We start from the raw sequence: 14,571 nt of genomic DNA, 5'->3' as shown, positions 1-14,571 counted from the left end.
TAGTTAAAGTTGGTGTATGGATGCAAGCTGTTGCTGAGCATGCTTAATTTATTTTCTCATTTATGGAGTCTATGATTAAAATCAGTTCTAAATTATATAAAAAGGTGAAGTTCCAATACAAAAGTAAGAAATGATACTGAAAGAATAATCAACTTTCTTCTAAATCCCTGCACCAGAAGTTAATATTGTTCATTAACAGTCTCATTGCTACTTCTATTTAAAGCTGCTGCACTAAGAAAGAGATGGAAACAAACCAAAAATAATGAAACAGCAACTAAATTTCCTGAGAATTAGAACTACAAGGCATTAACCCAATATGCAGCATTTAAAGATATCCAGTTTATTGTCTTAGCGGCAATTTGCACATAAAATTTGGCAAATTCATATTTCCTGCATGCTCGTATTTTGCAGTGGCGAGTCCACAATCCCCAAGATTATAAAGCATTTGAATCTTCTCATTTTGGCAAATACATTGGCACACAATTACTCCCTAAAATTTGTGGTCAGTTTTGAACTTCTGAATGGCAAAATTGAGAAATATTTTGCAAGCAGTGTAACTAAGGTAAATGAACGACGAACAAGGAGAATACATTCACAGCTGCAAAAATGAAGAGATCAGAAAGGTCCATGCTCTATCACACACTGTTGAAAGTTATAAAACTACACAGTGCTTTTGCAGTGTTCAAACTAAATTTATACTGGGAGTTATGAAACCAATAAAATCTTCACAAAAACAAAACGAAGAGAAATAAAAATCATGGAGGCAAGAAATATGACATTTTTAAAAAAGCTAAAATGAAAGCTACTGTGAGAATTAAGTACAACTGAATGGATGAAGTAAAAAATGGAAAGGGCAAGATGAATCAGGGGTTAGCTAAGTTGGTCTTGAAAATGTCAGAAATAGGAACAACATGCTGAATGGTATGCTTCAAGGCACAACTATTCTATAGGCTTAATCATATTCTTCATCTCTAAATTGTCACAGTTCTAGATAAGGAAAGCACTGCAACAAATGACAAGAATGGACTCATTCTTTAATGACATTAACATTCAAAATGTGATTCTCACTTATGAAAGGATTTTGTTCCTAACATTAACCAGCACTCAAGCACTATAGCACCAACACCTAATTGAGGTCACCAAATCAAAGGAACTTACCAGAGTTTGGTAACATGACCAAAAATCACATACAGGCAAACTGAACTTTTAATTACAATATATATTTTAATAAGGTTACACAGCACAAGAGAATGACTGAAAATGGATATTCTGACCAATGTAATTCACTAGTTGTCTTGAAGGTTTTGTGAATTATCCTCAGAGGAGGACATGGAATGTCACACCTGATGGGTGTCAAAGAAGCTTATGACAGAAGGGAGTTATGTACTGCAAACTGAACTGGAGTGATTCCATACTATGAAGATGATGAGACAGACTAGAGCACTATGGGCAACAGGAATGTTTGTTTTCCTGTTTCAAGAATCATGCTGAAGCCGGTTGTTACATGTGGCACCTTAGAAAGACAGCATGTGCACATGGCTTAGTGGGAATGTTGGTCACAGCGAAGAAAACCCCTGTTGACCACCTGACCGGGAGCAGAGGAAATCCCTTTCTCTCTTTGCTGGAAATCAAAAAGCAAGCAAAATTATAGTCAAGAAGAAGACAGGACAAAGGCCTTTTTAGCTGACTTTCAAAGCCAGGCATCTCAGAATCAACCACAGACTTCCCGATGTCCATACCACTAGTGTGACCTAACGTAACAGCACGATGATGCGACATCTACTCTTCAAATAAATAGAGACCAGTCTCTGGAGTTAACTTTCACATTTTTGGACTCAGTTTTCAATTCTGATCTGCGCAATATTATTTCTTCTCGTGTTCAATAATGAATAAATTCATTCTTACTAATTCAAGAAAGCCTGGTAAAATTGGCTCCTTTTAAAATATAAATTCATTTGCTTTGGTAGAAAGGATTATTTCAATTGGGATGTCATTTTTAAACTTTGTAACCACCGACTGAGTTGGGTGGTTAAACAAAGAAGAGGATCCCATTGATCCCACCTCCTCTAGGGATTTGATAAATTTAGAATACTTCTCCACAAAAATAAATTGGGGAACCTTGTCAAGAGACTTGTCAGAACACTGGAGCAACACTTGACAAGCAGGAAGATGATTGGGATTGCAAAAGTCATTTTTATGACAATCCCAAGATATTGTTGGATGAGTTATTCATGGCAATATCCTTAGCCAAACCATTGTCACCCAATTCAAAAATGAATTTTCCTCCATTAGGTGGGGATTGGGGCTGCTTGATGATATTAAAGTTCAATCATGAAGTCCTTGCCAAACAGCAGTAGGATTTAGACAATTTCGGAGATTGAGCCACCAGGAGGCAGGTAATAGTTGAGCTTTAAAAGTACCAGGTAACAACTTGCTCCAACATGAGGAAACATAACTAACCTTTCCAACCTTCAACAGCATTACCATAGCCACATAACCCAACATCAATATCCTGATATTAATCTGAAAAGAATTGGAGAACTAACATTAACACGCTTGCAATAATAAAGAGCAGCTGCATGTGCGACAAAACAGTCTCAATTCCTGGCCTTTGAAAGTCTCTCTACCACTTAAAACTCTCAAATCAGGAATGGGATGGAATACCCACACATTGCTTGCATAATTGAAGTTGTAACAAAATATAGAAAACTCAGACTACCTAGAACATAGTTGTTCACTGGACCAGTATCCGTCCCAATGATTTTGACTTGTATCCTCAAAATCATAAAAAAGACAGCACAGGAGGCCAACTGGCTCATCACATTTGTGCCATTTGGTAAGTTATCCAATCAGTCGCATGCTCCAGTTCTTCTTCCACAGCCATGTACCTCTTCTCCCAGACATCTATCAAATTCCACTCCAAATGCTATTATGCAATAAGGCTATTGAGTTATTGTAGTTTGGCATGCATAACTTATTCCATAATCTTTTCCCCCTCACAATATTTCTGGCTCTGGTTAAAGAAGGTTGCACACCATTAACTTCTCAGGACAATTAAGAGTGGGCAAGATGCATCAACTTGTCAGCATTGGTCAGCTTCCTTTCAGAATAGGTAAAAAGGAGGATGTTGTGTGGAATATGGTGGTTTCCAAGTTGGTTTAACCATCGCCATGAAGGTATGTGAAATGTTGAACAATGTTAGTTGTAAAATGATATAACCACACTGAAGTTAGGCATGGGGGTGGGATGGTGCAAGAGGAGTGGACGACCATACCAAACACTACAAAGTCTTCTATGAAACTAAAATGAATTGACAAGAGTCCAATCAACATATGTTGTGCTTTTAATGTAACGAAGTGACTAGAGACACTTCACAGCAGCATTACAAAACAAAAATGGCACCAAGCGACATATTAGAACAGATAACCATAAGCTTATCCAAAAGAGATAAAATTTAAGGAGTCTCAAAAAAAAAAGAAAACCAAAAATAGAGGGGAGCAGGGCGCTTATTCCAGAGGCTAAGTAAAATTGGAGATAACGATGGAGGCCAGAATTAGAGGAACACAGATGCCTTGAAGGGTTGAGAGGCTGGAGGACATGACAGATTGAGAAGAGCAGGGTGATGGAATGACTTGAAAAAGAGGGAGGGGACTCGTAAAATCAAGATGTTATTTGACTAGAAGCCATTGAAATCAATGAGCGCAAGGGTAATTGGTGAACAAGTTTGGTGTGAATTAAAACATGAGCAGAGAGTTTTGAATTACCTCAAATTTAGAGGGCATAATTTGAAAAGCTAGTCCAGATGCATTGGAATGGAGTTATATTGGGATAAAAGCAAGGAGAAACACTGCAGTTGAGTGGAGAGGGGGATTAAGTTGAGCAAACCTCTGGAGATGGAAATAGACAGTGTAAGTGACAACAGAAATGAGAAATCAGAGTGAAAGTCTCGACCCATACCCTCCATATCCCAGCCTAGGCTGTATCCAAGTTTCAGACTCTCAAGAGCACATCAGGTTGAATGCAACATCAAGATTGCAAACAGTTCAACTAGATCTCAGACTCGTGCCAGGGAGAGGGATGGAATCAGTCACTAGAGAACATAGTGTAAAATTAGAGGAGGCCAAAGATAGAAAACTGACAGGGGCACCAGTGGTAACGGAGCAGGAACAGGGAGAAGACATTGCAAGCAACTCTTTGACTATGATTAGATAGGAATAGGACCTGGTGGAACAATCCTATCCCAGTGGAGCAGTATTGGAGGAGGATGGTTTGCCAATCATTTTAAAAGCTACTGGGTAAAGCAAGATCATGAGGTAAAGTTTACCATTGTTTTTACCACACATGACCTTGATAAAAGCTGCTTCAGCACTATGCTGGGGCTAAAAAAGCCATTTGGAGGGGTTCAAACATACAGCACTGAAGGTGGGAAAGGTCGCGATGAAAACACATTCGAGGACTTCATAAAAGGAAGGGGAAGTTTGGAGTTGGGACAGTGGTTTACAAAGGCATTGAGATCAACAGAATAATGACAACAGATTTAAAAAAGGACAGCAGGGCAAAACTTGGAGAGTTTTTAAAAAAATACATTTATTCTTTTGCCCAACGCCAGTAGTGTGACTGAACATTACTACTAATCTATCAATCTCGTCTTCCTCCTTCTAAGGACACATTTGTTGAACGTTAACAACAGCTTTGAAAATAACAAGGTCTGATGTTGGGTAGGCAGTATGGACCATAAAGGTCTCAGTCCCACTTTTTAATCCCTCTACTGGGATGCCAATAGTAGAATTCTACTTCGTGCCCCCAGGAAAGTGGAGAGTAGAAAACTGCCACATATCTCCCACCAGACTCTGCTGAAAAGCACACGTACATTCATGTAGAGCTCAGCTTTAAAACATTCTGCGGAAGAACACAATTGGCTATCATCCTTCCCAACCTATTTAAAATTTCTGCATGTTAAGTATTTTCAAACTAACTGAACATGTTTTGCTTGCTTGATAGTGAAGAACCAATTCTAAAACTACTTGAATATAAGTTTTCTGTAAGAGAATCCAATTCACACATATCTTATTAACTCATTGCAGCATATCAAGTGTTTTACACACTTACAAACTCTTGCTTTAGTTGCTGCTGGTCCAGTTGCTTGTATTTGCAATTTTTCTTTATAAAGTCTTGTATATTTTAACTCTTAAACCGTAACCCTCAGGGTTAGGCAATGATCTAGTGTTATTATCACTAGGCTATTAAATCTAGTGAACCATAACAGCAGGTGGTGTCATTTAAATTCAGTAATAACCTGGAAATACAAGTCTAACAATGCCATTGCCAATTGTCAGGAAAAAAAGACCTCCAACTGGTTCATTAACTCCTTTAGGAAAGGAAACCTGTCATCCTTACCAGGTCTGGCCTACATGTGACTCCAGACAAAGTAGTAGCGATTGACTTGACCCATAACTGCCCTCTGCCCAATCAAGAATGAGCAATAACTGCTGGTCCAGACCTCGTTCCAAGCATAAATATTAAAAAAAACTCCTCACTTAAACAATATACACTGCAAGAAGTAACACTTCAATGCAGGTCCTAAACAAGTCATTCCTCAAAAGTGTAAACATATGCCAGCGAAAGTGATTCCAGATATCTTGACATTTTCCAATGTAACAAGTACGGCATTAATAAAGCACATGCTCACATTTCTACCAGCATCTCAAGACTGAGTAAAATATTTCAACATTCAAGCGCTATGAACTGCAAAAAGGAGCAAAATACCATACAAAAAAAATGTAAATCTTTTCTACAGTCTCGGGAAAAGTGTATCAAAATCACATGCTTCAAAGCAGATTCAGATCTCGCTGTACATCACTGGTCACTCCGACGTCAAAACAAAACACTTAAACCTGTAAAAGCTACTTACCGATAATATTAGGCACAAAAAGCAAGATTTTCAAGCCCATCTTGTAGGTCTGTGCACTACGAAAGGAAATATTAATATTTATAGGTTCGGATCATAATCTCCTAGTGGCTTTAATCACCTAATCATTTATTCATTAAACTGCAGTTCACTTGCCACTACCATCAATCTTCGCTATTTCCTTCCCAAGCGAAAATGACTAGCGTGTCATTGCCTGCCCCAACCTCTAGGCAACTCACTTTACCATAAGATTATGAAGACAAATAAACAGGCAGTACGTCATCAGGACAGTGATTAAAGGCGCCTCCCTCAAAATAAAACACCCAAATGAACATGCACCAGAGTCCAGACAAACAGCGATATAGTTGACTCATGGCTGCAGCGGCGATTTTATAATTTAATTCCTCCGGAGGAGGTGGAGCTGGAATCTCATATGTTCTTCTCGCTGGTGCTGCCCAGGACCGTCACTTCCTTTGGCTGCAAGATTCTCTGACACCTGGAAATGCGTTTTATTAATATTTTAGTAGCTTGACGCTTCAACACAATATCTCCAATGGTATTATTTGTGGATTTTGATTCACAGTTCGCATGTTCTCTTGTTAGATGTTTGAATTGAGGAAAATAACATACTAGCCGGAAGATAATTGATACATTGCACCACTCCATAGTTCGCCTCATGCATTTCTTTATTTGACTTCGACTCCCTACAGTGTACTTTCTCCGGCCCACAAGTCCACGTCAACTCTCAGAGAATCCCACCCAGACTCACCTAATCTAGATATAGCCCCGAACACTACGGGCAATTAAACATAGTCAATCTACATAGCCTGCACATCTTGAGACTGGGGGAGGAAACCCACGCGGACAATATACAAACTCCAAACAAACAGTCGCTGGAGAGTGGAATCGAACCCGGGTGCCTGACGCTGTGAGGCGGCAGTACTAACCCCCCTGAGCCATCAAGAGGAAGGAAGACTTTGGGAAAGATTGTACTTAGCGCTATTATTTGAAATGGAGATATTTTAAACCAGATCATGTAATCGTGTTTGACACTATTTTCCCAAGACATATCTTTTGTTCTGGGCTTGGTTCTGTGTTGGGAAACTACAGTCGCAGAAAATTCGAGGGCCAAGGTCCTGGTAACCTTACGTTTGACCCAAGTTGCATAACCTTCCTATTTTCAGCACAGGAGCAATAAATTATTCGTTCTATTTATTTAAAAACTTTGTGTGTTGGAGGGTGGGTGTGGTTAAACTTTTGTTATTTCTAAGTCTCTTGGACTCCAAAGAGTCTTTGTGTATCTTAAGCTGTAAATGCTAACAATTGTGGAAATTAATTTGAGATTTATACATCATTAAAGCAACAGTGCCAAGAACAATTAATGCTTCGCATTTTAAATATGTACAGTAACAAAAATCAGTTTTTTTCATGGAGCCACATAAGTAAATTCCATTTAATTCTAAACTAGCAAAACCCCTGCATAACATCAATAAATAATATAGCTGTATTTATTTTTTTCAAGTCGTTCTGACTACCACATTCAGCTCACTAAAATGTTGCACTTCCACTTAAAAGTTTGGAAATTACTAATTAGCTTCTACACAATATCTTGTTTTCAGAGGCCAAGTTGTGTTTGCTATTCAAATATCCCTCATGCCTGCAGCTTTTCTTCCTCAGACACAATTCATTTGTTTGCTTTAGTCATGTCCAACTATGCATTGTCACCTTTTGCTTTGCATGCTTGTGTTTAAAATAGTTCCTTTTGATCTTACCAGCTCTAACATATTGATTACCTTCTTAATGCAAATTCTGCTTTAAAAAGGTATCTTGATTTGGTACATTAGTGCCTGTGGCTTCTGGCCTGTGAACAGTCCCATTAAGATAAAATTAGCATTTTAATAATTTCATAATGAATTTTTGGAAATAAATACCAGCTAAATATTATAATATTACATAGTTACATGAAATTACAAAATGCTTTTGGATCAGTCCATTTTAATGAATGTAATCAAAAGTACACTTAACTGAGTTCCCACCAGTCTCCCACCTCATTTCCCACATTATCCAATTATTTATTTAAATATTTCAGTGATTATGCCTCAACAAGTCATGATTAAAGTCTACACTGATGATCAATGCCTGGAATAAAGAATTTTCTACTACTATTCAATCAGCCATGATCAAATGGCAGAGCAGGCTCAATAGACTGACTTAATTCTGCTCCTATATCTTATGATATACTTGTTCCATATGTGTTTTTTTAATTAGTTTGAAGATGTGTCCCCAATTATTTCTTTTAGTATTTTTAGTTTGAATATTCTAACTTCAAAATTACAAACATTTAACTTTGTTTACAAAAACTATAATATTACCTTTGTGATATCAAACATGACTGAAAAAGCAAAATAAAAAACCTGACTCAAGGCATGAACTGATCAGAGCTCTTTAAATGTAATCATTCCTGGTTTTTAATTGCTTATATTTAGCATTAAGCTTGTTGTGAAACTCAAAAAGAGCACATCTGTACTCAGTATGAAAATCAACCAAATATATTTTCCAGGAGATAGCAAGAATTGCAGATAGTGGACTCAGAGACAACACAGTGTGGAGCCGGAGAAACACAGCAGATCAGGCAGCATCAGAAGAGCCGGAAAGTTGACATTCCAGGTCGGGATCCTTCTTCAGAAATGAAGAAGGGTCCTGACCTGAAACATCAAATATATTTTCTATCTTTCTGAAAATAAATAACTTTTGCAGAGGTCCTTCCCTTTTCAAGATGAATTCAGGACAAGCAACAAATGTTGGCCTTGCCAGTGATACCTACATCCCATGAGAAAACACAATAGGGAAGTTGTTAGGAAAATTATACTTCACTGAGTGCACTCATTATACTTCATACTGCACTGTAGCCATGTTACTATACATAATGTCTTCCATCAAAACTCTTAGTTATTGTTAAACTTTGCATGTGACTGCTGGACGTTAGTAATGGGCGTCCCATTTTCATGTGGGGATAAATTGCTCTGGCTTTACCTCTATGGTTTATCTGAGTAGTTGCATGGCTAGCGCTACAGGTGATGCAAGCATAAGTGGTTTTAATTTAAAAACAGAGCACCACTGTTGTAATTGGGCACAAGCGACCTGGCTAATGGGTATTTTATGGTTGCCTTGTATGCTGACCTGTGCCAGTTTGCAGGCCAGCATTCCTAAAACGTTATTGGCGAGTGTATCTTGGGTTAGGTAGCATTCAATCATTGGTTGAGTAAGAGCTGATAAATTACATATTCGTATGTTCTGGAGTGGAAGAAACCAGGACACTGCTAGGTTTTCTAATGGGGTTGAAGAGCTACTGCAATGAAGCATAACACAGAGGTGAGGTTCCAGTTTTGATTTAAAAATAGTACATGGAAAGGAGTCTAAGCAGACTGGTAAGTGGTCACCACATCAGTCACTGCAGTGGTGGAACTGGCATTCTAATTAAACAGTGCAAGAAGTTTCATTATTCGGTCAGGCTACATCAGAGAGATTAGAACAGAGAGAGAATAACAACAACTGGTATCCCATGAACATGCAAACTTTTACTAAATGTGTGGAAAGATATCTCGATAACTTGTGGATGAAATTTACCAATGGTGTTTTAAATGCAGAAGACAGGAAGCAGGTGTTGGTTTGAGGAGATTTGGTTTACCTCTCTTCTCATCAAACTGCTACCTCATTAGATTTCTGAAAAACTTATCATGAGCCTGAATATTGTCACTCAATACAGTTTACATCATCCTTGGATAAAAGTCTAGGAATCTTCTTGTCAAGGGTCCTTTTTATAGAAGTAAAAGTGAAAAAAAAGTGCTTTCCAAAAATCAACATTGACGCCAACATTGAGAGCCCGAGCAAAATGGTCCTCAATCTGGAAGCTAGATGGAGAAGTCCAATACTTACATTTGTATTACTGTAGTGAAATTTTGTAACACTACAACTCACTTTGTAGAACAATGACAAGTCCAGCAACATTTGCAGTGTTACCCTATTAAAACAGGAGGCTAATGGGTGTGCGGTCTCTCTTTCATGGATGCTCAAAGGCCTAGGGTGTTAGGGTAGATGTTCAAACTTTGGTTGGCTTGGCAATTAATCAAAACCTTGCAGCAGTATTTTGCAGATCACTTTGTGGCATTAAGCCTGTTGATATGCCAACTGTGGCCACAGTGAGGAAGTCCTCAATATCAGGTTCTTGGCAGCAATGGCAGAAAGCATACATAATCTGACCCCTATCAGAAAATTTAAACACATTTCTCTCAAATGTTCCTCCTGAACTGTAACATAAACTCTTTAAAGCTTTAATTTTAAACTTGAGTTGAAACCCAGTTTCTTTTTGAGATGAGCACTGGGCTTCACCAGTGCCTCCTAATTGTTCATCAAAAATCAAAGCAAACCCTGCAGTATGGAATCAATGATTTTGCAATGCCTGGAGGGACTAACATTAAGTCAGTACAAATAAACACTCTTTGAATTATGCTCCAATAAATAGAGTTCCCTTCAGATTTGAAGATTCCTGGAACATGTACAACAGATTTAATTGGATTGTGCAGGAAAAACAACATGGGGCTCTTGTGTCACCAGGAGGCCCAGATTTAAGATCCAACATTCTAGAGGTGTGTCATAACAGAGATAAACAGGTTGATTAAAAATATCTACTTAAATATGTACATTTTAAAGAGTACTGTGAGGTGCATATACAAGAAGCCCCAGAGATATTTAACGTGCTGATGTTCCTGGGCCATTATCAAGTTCTAGTGTAGAATATGGGATGTTTCATAGCCATGAATTTCAATTTCATAGTCTTGAAAATTGCCTCAAGTTGTATTCAGATTAAACATTATCAATGTTCTGTCGATCCACGTCCTCCTAGCTTGTTCTGATCATTTGGTCCTAAACCTTCTATTTCCCACCAAGCAAGGAAAAGAAAAGATATACCAAAGTGATACTCGCCAGACACTAGCCACATGTAAAAAACTAAGAGTTTAGTTTTGAAGATTGAGCAAAGCCAAGTATGCCAATAATTTGAATTATATGCCAACGATGGTAGGCTAATTTAATAAATTTAAACTTGGAAATATTTGGTATGTGATAACACAGTGTGGAGTTGGAGGAGCATAGCAGGTCAGGCAGCATCAGAGGAGCAGGAAAGTTGATGTTTCCGGTTGGGACCCTTCTTCAGAAATGAGGGAGGGGGAAGGGAGCTCTGAAATAAACAGAGGAGAGGTGGGCCTGGAGAAGTAGGTGGGATGGTGATAGGTATATTTGACATGTGCTGACTTTTGGTGTACTGATAAAAAGTTTATATGTCTGACGAATGAATGTCAAGGTTCATTTGTAATTACAGTATTAATTTAGAAGACTAGAAATGGGATCAAGTTCTGTGAAACAGGGCATTGTCAACATCATGGATTCATAAAGCCCAGAAACAGACTCATCAGTCCAACTCGTCTGCACTGACCAGACATCTCAATCTGACCTAGTCCCATTTGTCAGCATATACCGTTAAACCCTTCTTATTCATTTACCCAACTAGACATTTTTTAAATGGTGTAGTTGCATCCGCCTCCACCACTTCCTCTGGCAATTTGTTCCATTCAAGCACCACCCTCTGCTTGAAAAAGTTACCTCTCAGGTCCCTTTTAAATATTTCCTCTCTCACCTTAAACTTATGTCTTCGAGTTTTGGACTCCCCTGAAGTGTGGAAACGTTGAAAATAATAAAACAACTGAAAAAAAGTATATAATTTATAAATACATAATTTATAAGTTAGATGACGCAACAATTGTATTTTTACAAACGCTATTATAGAAAGAAGGGAAGGTTGAAGTGCATAAGCAATAATAAATTTGAAGTCTTTAAGTGAATGAGCTCAAGCAGAAGTCATACCATGGGTTTTGGTTTCAGTACACTAATGATGCAGGAAGAAAGGAAAAACATTTAAACTGATATATTTGTATAAATGTTTTATTCTCATATCCCTACATATTGTATTGTTTTATTCAAAATCTTTCTATGTAGCAAACAAATCACAAAAAACTGGAAATGCAGCAAATCTGACACAAAGATAGAAAATACTTGGAGCATTTAGTTAGTTAAGTAACACCTGCAGAGAGATTTGGCAAGTTAACATTTCAGTCCAGACCCTTCTTTAAATTACTGAGCAGTTCATGCATTGCATCTTGATATGTAAAACATTGCTAGCTTTGACATCCAGAGCTGGTTCAGTAAACCCTGACATCTAGTGGCTTTGTTTGCAAATCCTGAATGCCAAACATGTCTTTTGTAAGTTCCTACGACTTTAAAAATTTAGTCATGATTCAAAATTTCACTGTGTTTAAAAATTACTATCCGTTAAATTACCAGCAGAACAAGTTGGTGATCATCTGCAGCATGTGGGAGTGATGTGCTGTCTCCATCAAGGATAAGAACCTGGTTATCAGGTGTGAGGCTCTCAGGGTTGCTGCACCTGATGTGGGTCCAACCCATTCCTCATTCGTGTTCCATGGCAATCACACAAGCCATCTTCTGCTTTGTCTGAAGGTTGAAAATAAACAATGTTTGCTGGGACTTGAGGTATTAACCTCTAGAAAAAGGCGAAAATTCATACTCAACATTGGTTTCATCCTGATGGCCACCTTTGTGTGTGGCTGTATCAAGTTGTACGTAATTCCTTGATATGCACCAAATGTCATGCTGAGGTTTTGCCAGTTTCTGGTGTTGTAAAGGAAAGGGCTGACTACATTGCTGTGGAAGGCTAAACAAGTTGAACCATGTCTTACTACCTGGCCCTTGGGGAACAATATATTCAGGAAAACAAACCTTTGACCACCTCTATCACACAGTCGTCACACAGCTAACATTCTAGAATCCCATGAGTTAAAGGGGGTAGATCTTTGTCAGTTGGCTCTCTGAACAGACTGACAAAGTGATTTGACATGGCACTGTCTTATCAGAACTTACAGACAAGTTCCTAGATGTAGTTTGGTTGATGATGAAATAAGCCGTCATCATATCCTTCCCATGTGCCTGGATTTTCTTCCCAGTCATACACTGCCTTGAAAATATCTGTGGTAGGGAACAGTACTTTATCCACTTCTTTTTGGAACGTGCCTTTGCAAAGAAGGACTGGAAAGAGAGGCAACTTAGAAGGGTCTAGGCTCGAGGTGTCGGCCTTCCAGCTCCTCTGATGCTGCTTGGTCTGCTGTGTTCATCCAGCTCTACACCATGTTATCTCAGATTCTCCAGCATCTGCAGTTCCAACTATCTCTGGAAAAAGATGCAGTGTTTTTTTGGCAAGAAGCTCTGTGATACAAGTTTTATGGGCTCATCTCTGGGGGACACATCAATAAAAAATCAACCGCCGTGGAGGACAATCAACTCATTGAAAGATAGACAGTCTTTGGTCTGCCTGAAACTTTCTGGTCTTTCAGTGTAAAGCATCAGGTGCACACTATTTTCTTCTCTGCATCATTAATAGACATGTTGTCAAGTGTATAGACCCTAAGCCTCTCCATTTCTCAGTTTCATCCTGAATTTTATGACTTCCTTACAACTTTCAGTATTCTTCTGTTCCACGTCTGATGTGGTTTAGGGTCAGATTTTGTTTATCAATATTCCATCTCTGCTTTCCCTTAGCCTTCTCTGCACCTTTAACATCTTCTTAAAAGCTAGCATACATAGGTGTCAGGGAACAGGCTACAAGTACTTTTGGTTTGTGGCAATGCTAGAAACATTTCACCTACTACATTTTAACTGGACCTTCAAAATGTTTTGTAGATGACAAGAGCTAAAATTCTCTTGAATATAGATTCCACATGCTTAGTACAGATTTTTTAAAATTCATTTTGTGGTATGTGAGTGTTCCTGACTGGTCAACATTTCTTGCCCAGCCCTGGTTGCCCTTAAGAAGGTGGTGGTGAACTGCCTTCTTTAACTGCCAGAGTCCTCCTGCTGTGGGTTGACCCACAATGCTATTAGGGAGGGAATTCCAGGATTTTGACCCAGCTACAGTGAAGGAACAGTGATATATTTCCAAGTCAGAATGGTGAGTGACTTGGAGAGGAAATTGGAGGTGATAGTGTTCCCATATATCTGATACCCTTGTCCTTCTAGATGGATGCGGTTGTGGGTTTGGAAGGTGCTGTCTGAGGATCATTGGTGATCTTCTGCAGTGCATCTTGTAGATAGTACACACTGCTGCTACTGAGCATAGGTGGTGAAGGGAGTGAATGCAGTGCCAATCAGGTGGGTTGCTTTGTCCTGGATGATGTCAAACTTCTTAGTGTTGTTGGGGCTACACTCATCCAGGCAAGTATTCGATCACACTCCTGAATTGTGCCTTGCAGATGGTAGACAGGCTTTAGGAGTCAGTTTTCTAAGTTAATGCTGGAAAGATATACATGGAATCAGTGATAATGGGAACTGCAGAAGCTTTTGTGCTCCTGGGATGCTGCTAAAGCTTTTGTGCTCCTGGGATGCTGCTGGGCCTGCTGTGTTCATCCAGCCTCACATTTTATTATCTTATATACATGGAATCATTCTGGTTTCCTAACATGCCCACTAATGGTCAAACTCACCTATGAATGATAATTGAAACTCAACAAGGACCGGCTTTTCTGGAAGCATAGCCC

General features: G+C 38.7%; 1 protein-coding gene across 13 annotated transcripts in view; it reads right to left on the bottom strand.

Annotated features, from left to right (window-relative positions):
• Positions 1 to 6,322, bottom strand: part of si:ch1073-145m9.1 (uncharacterized) — a 29,389-nt gene extending 23,067 nt beyond the window's left edge. For 3 of the 13 annotated variants that reach the window (XM_059655393.1, XM_059655395.1, XM_059655396.1), the window contains exons 1-2: positions 6,148 to 6,315; positions 5,912 to 5,967 (exon numbers count right to left, since the gene is read on the bottom strand). In XM_059655393.1, the coding sequence (XP_059511376.1) occupies positions 5,912 to 5,967; positions 6,148 to 6,191 (100 nt within the window). In that variant the 5' untranslated portion in view covers positions 6,192 to 6,315. Of the gene's footprint in view, positions 1 to 5,911; positions 5,968 to 6,070; positions 6,113 to 6,147 lie in introns of those variants that run through there. The other 10 variants (XM_059655394.1, XM_059655390.1, XM_059655398.1 and 7 more) reach the window with 10 other exon arrangements.
• Positions 6,323 to 14,571: the final 8,249 nt, after the last annotated feature.

The sequence above is a fragment of the Stegostoma tigrinum genome, chromosome 27 (genome assembly GCF_030684315.1).
Source record: "Stegostoma tigrinum isolate sSteTig4 chromosome 27, sSteTig4.hap1, whole genome shotgun sequence".
In the NCBI taxonomy this organism is placed as follows: Eukaryota; Metazoa; Chordata; class Chondrichthyes; order Orectolobiformes; family Stegostomatidae; genus Stegostoma; species Stegostoma tigrinum.
This window is presented reverse-complemented; position numbering and strand designations above follow the sequence as displayed.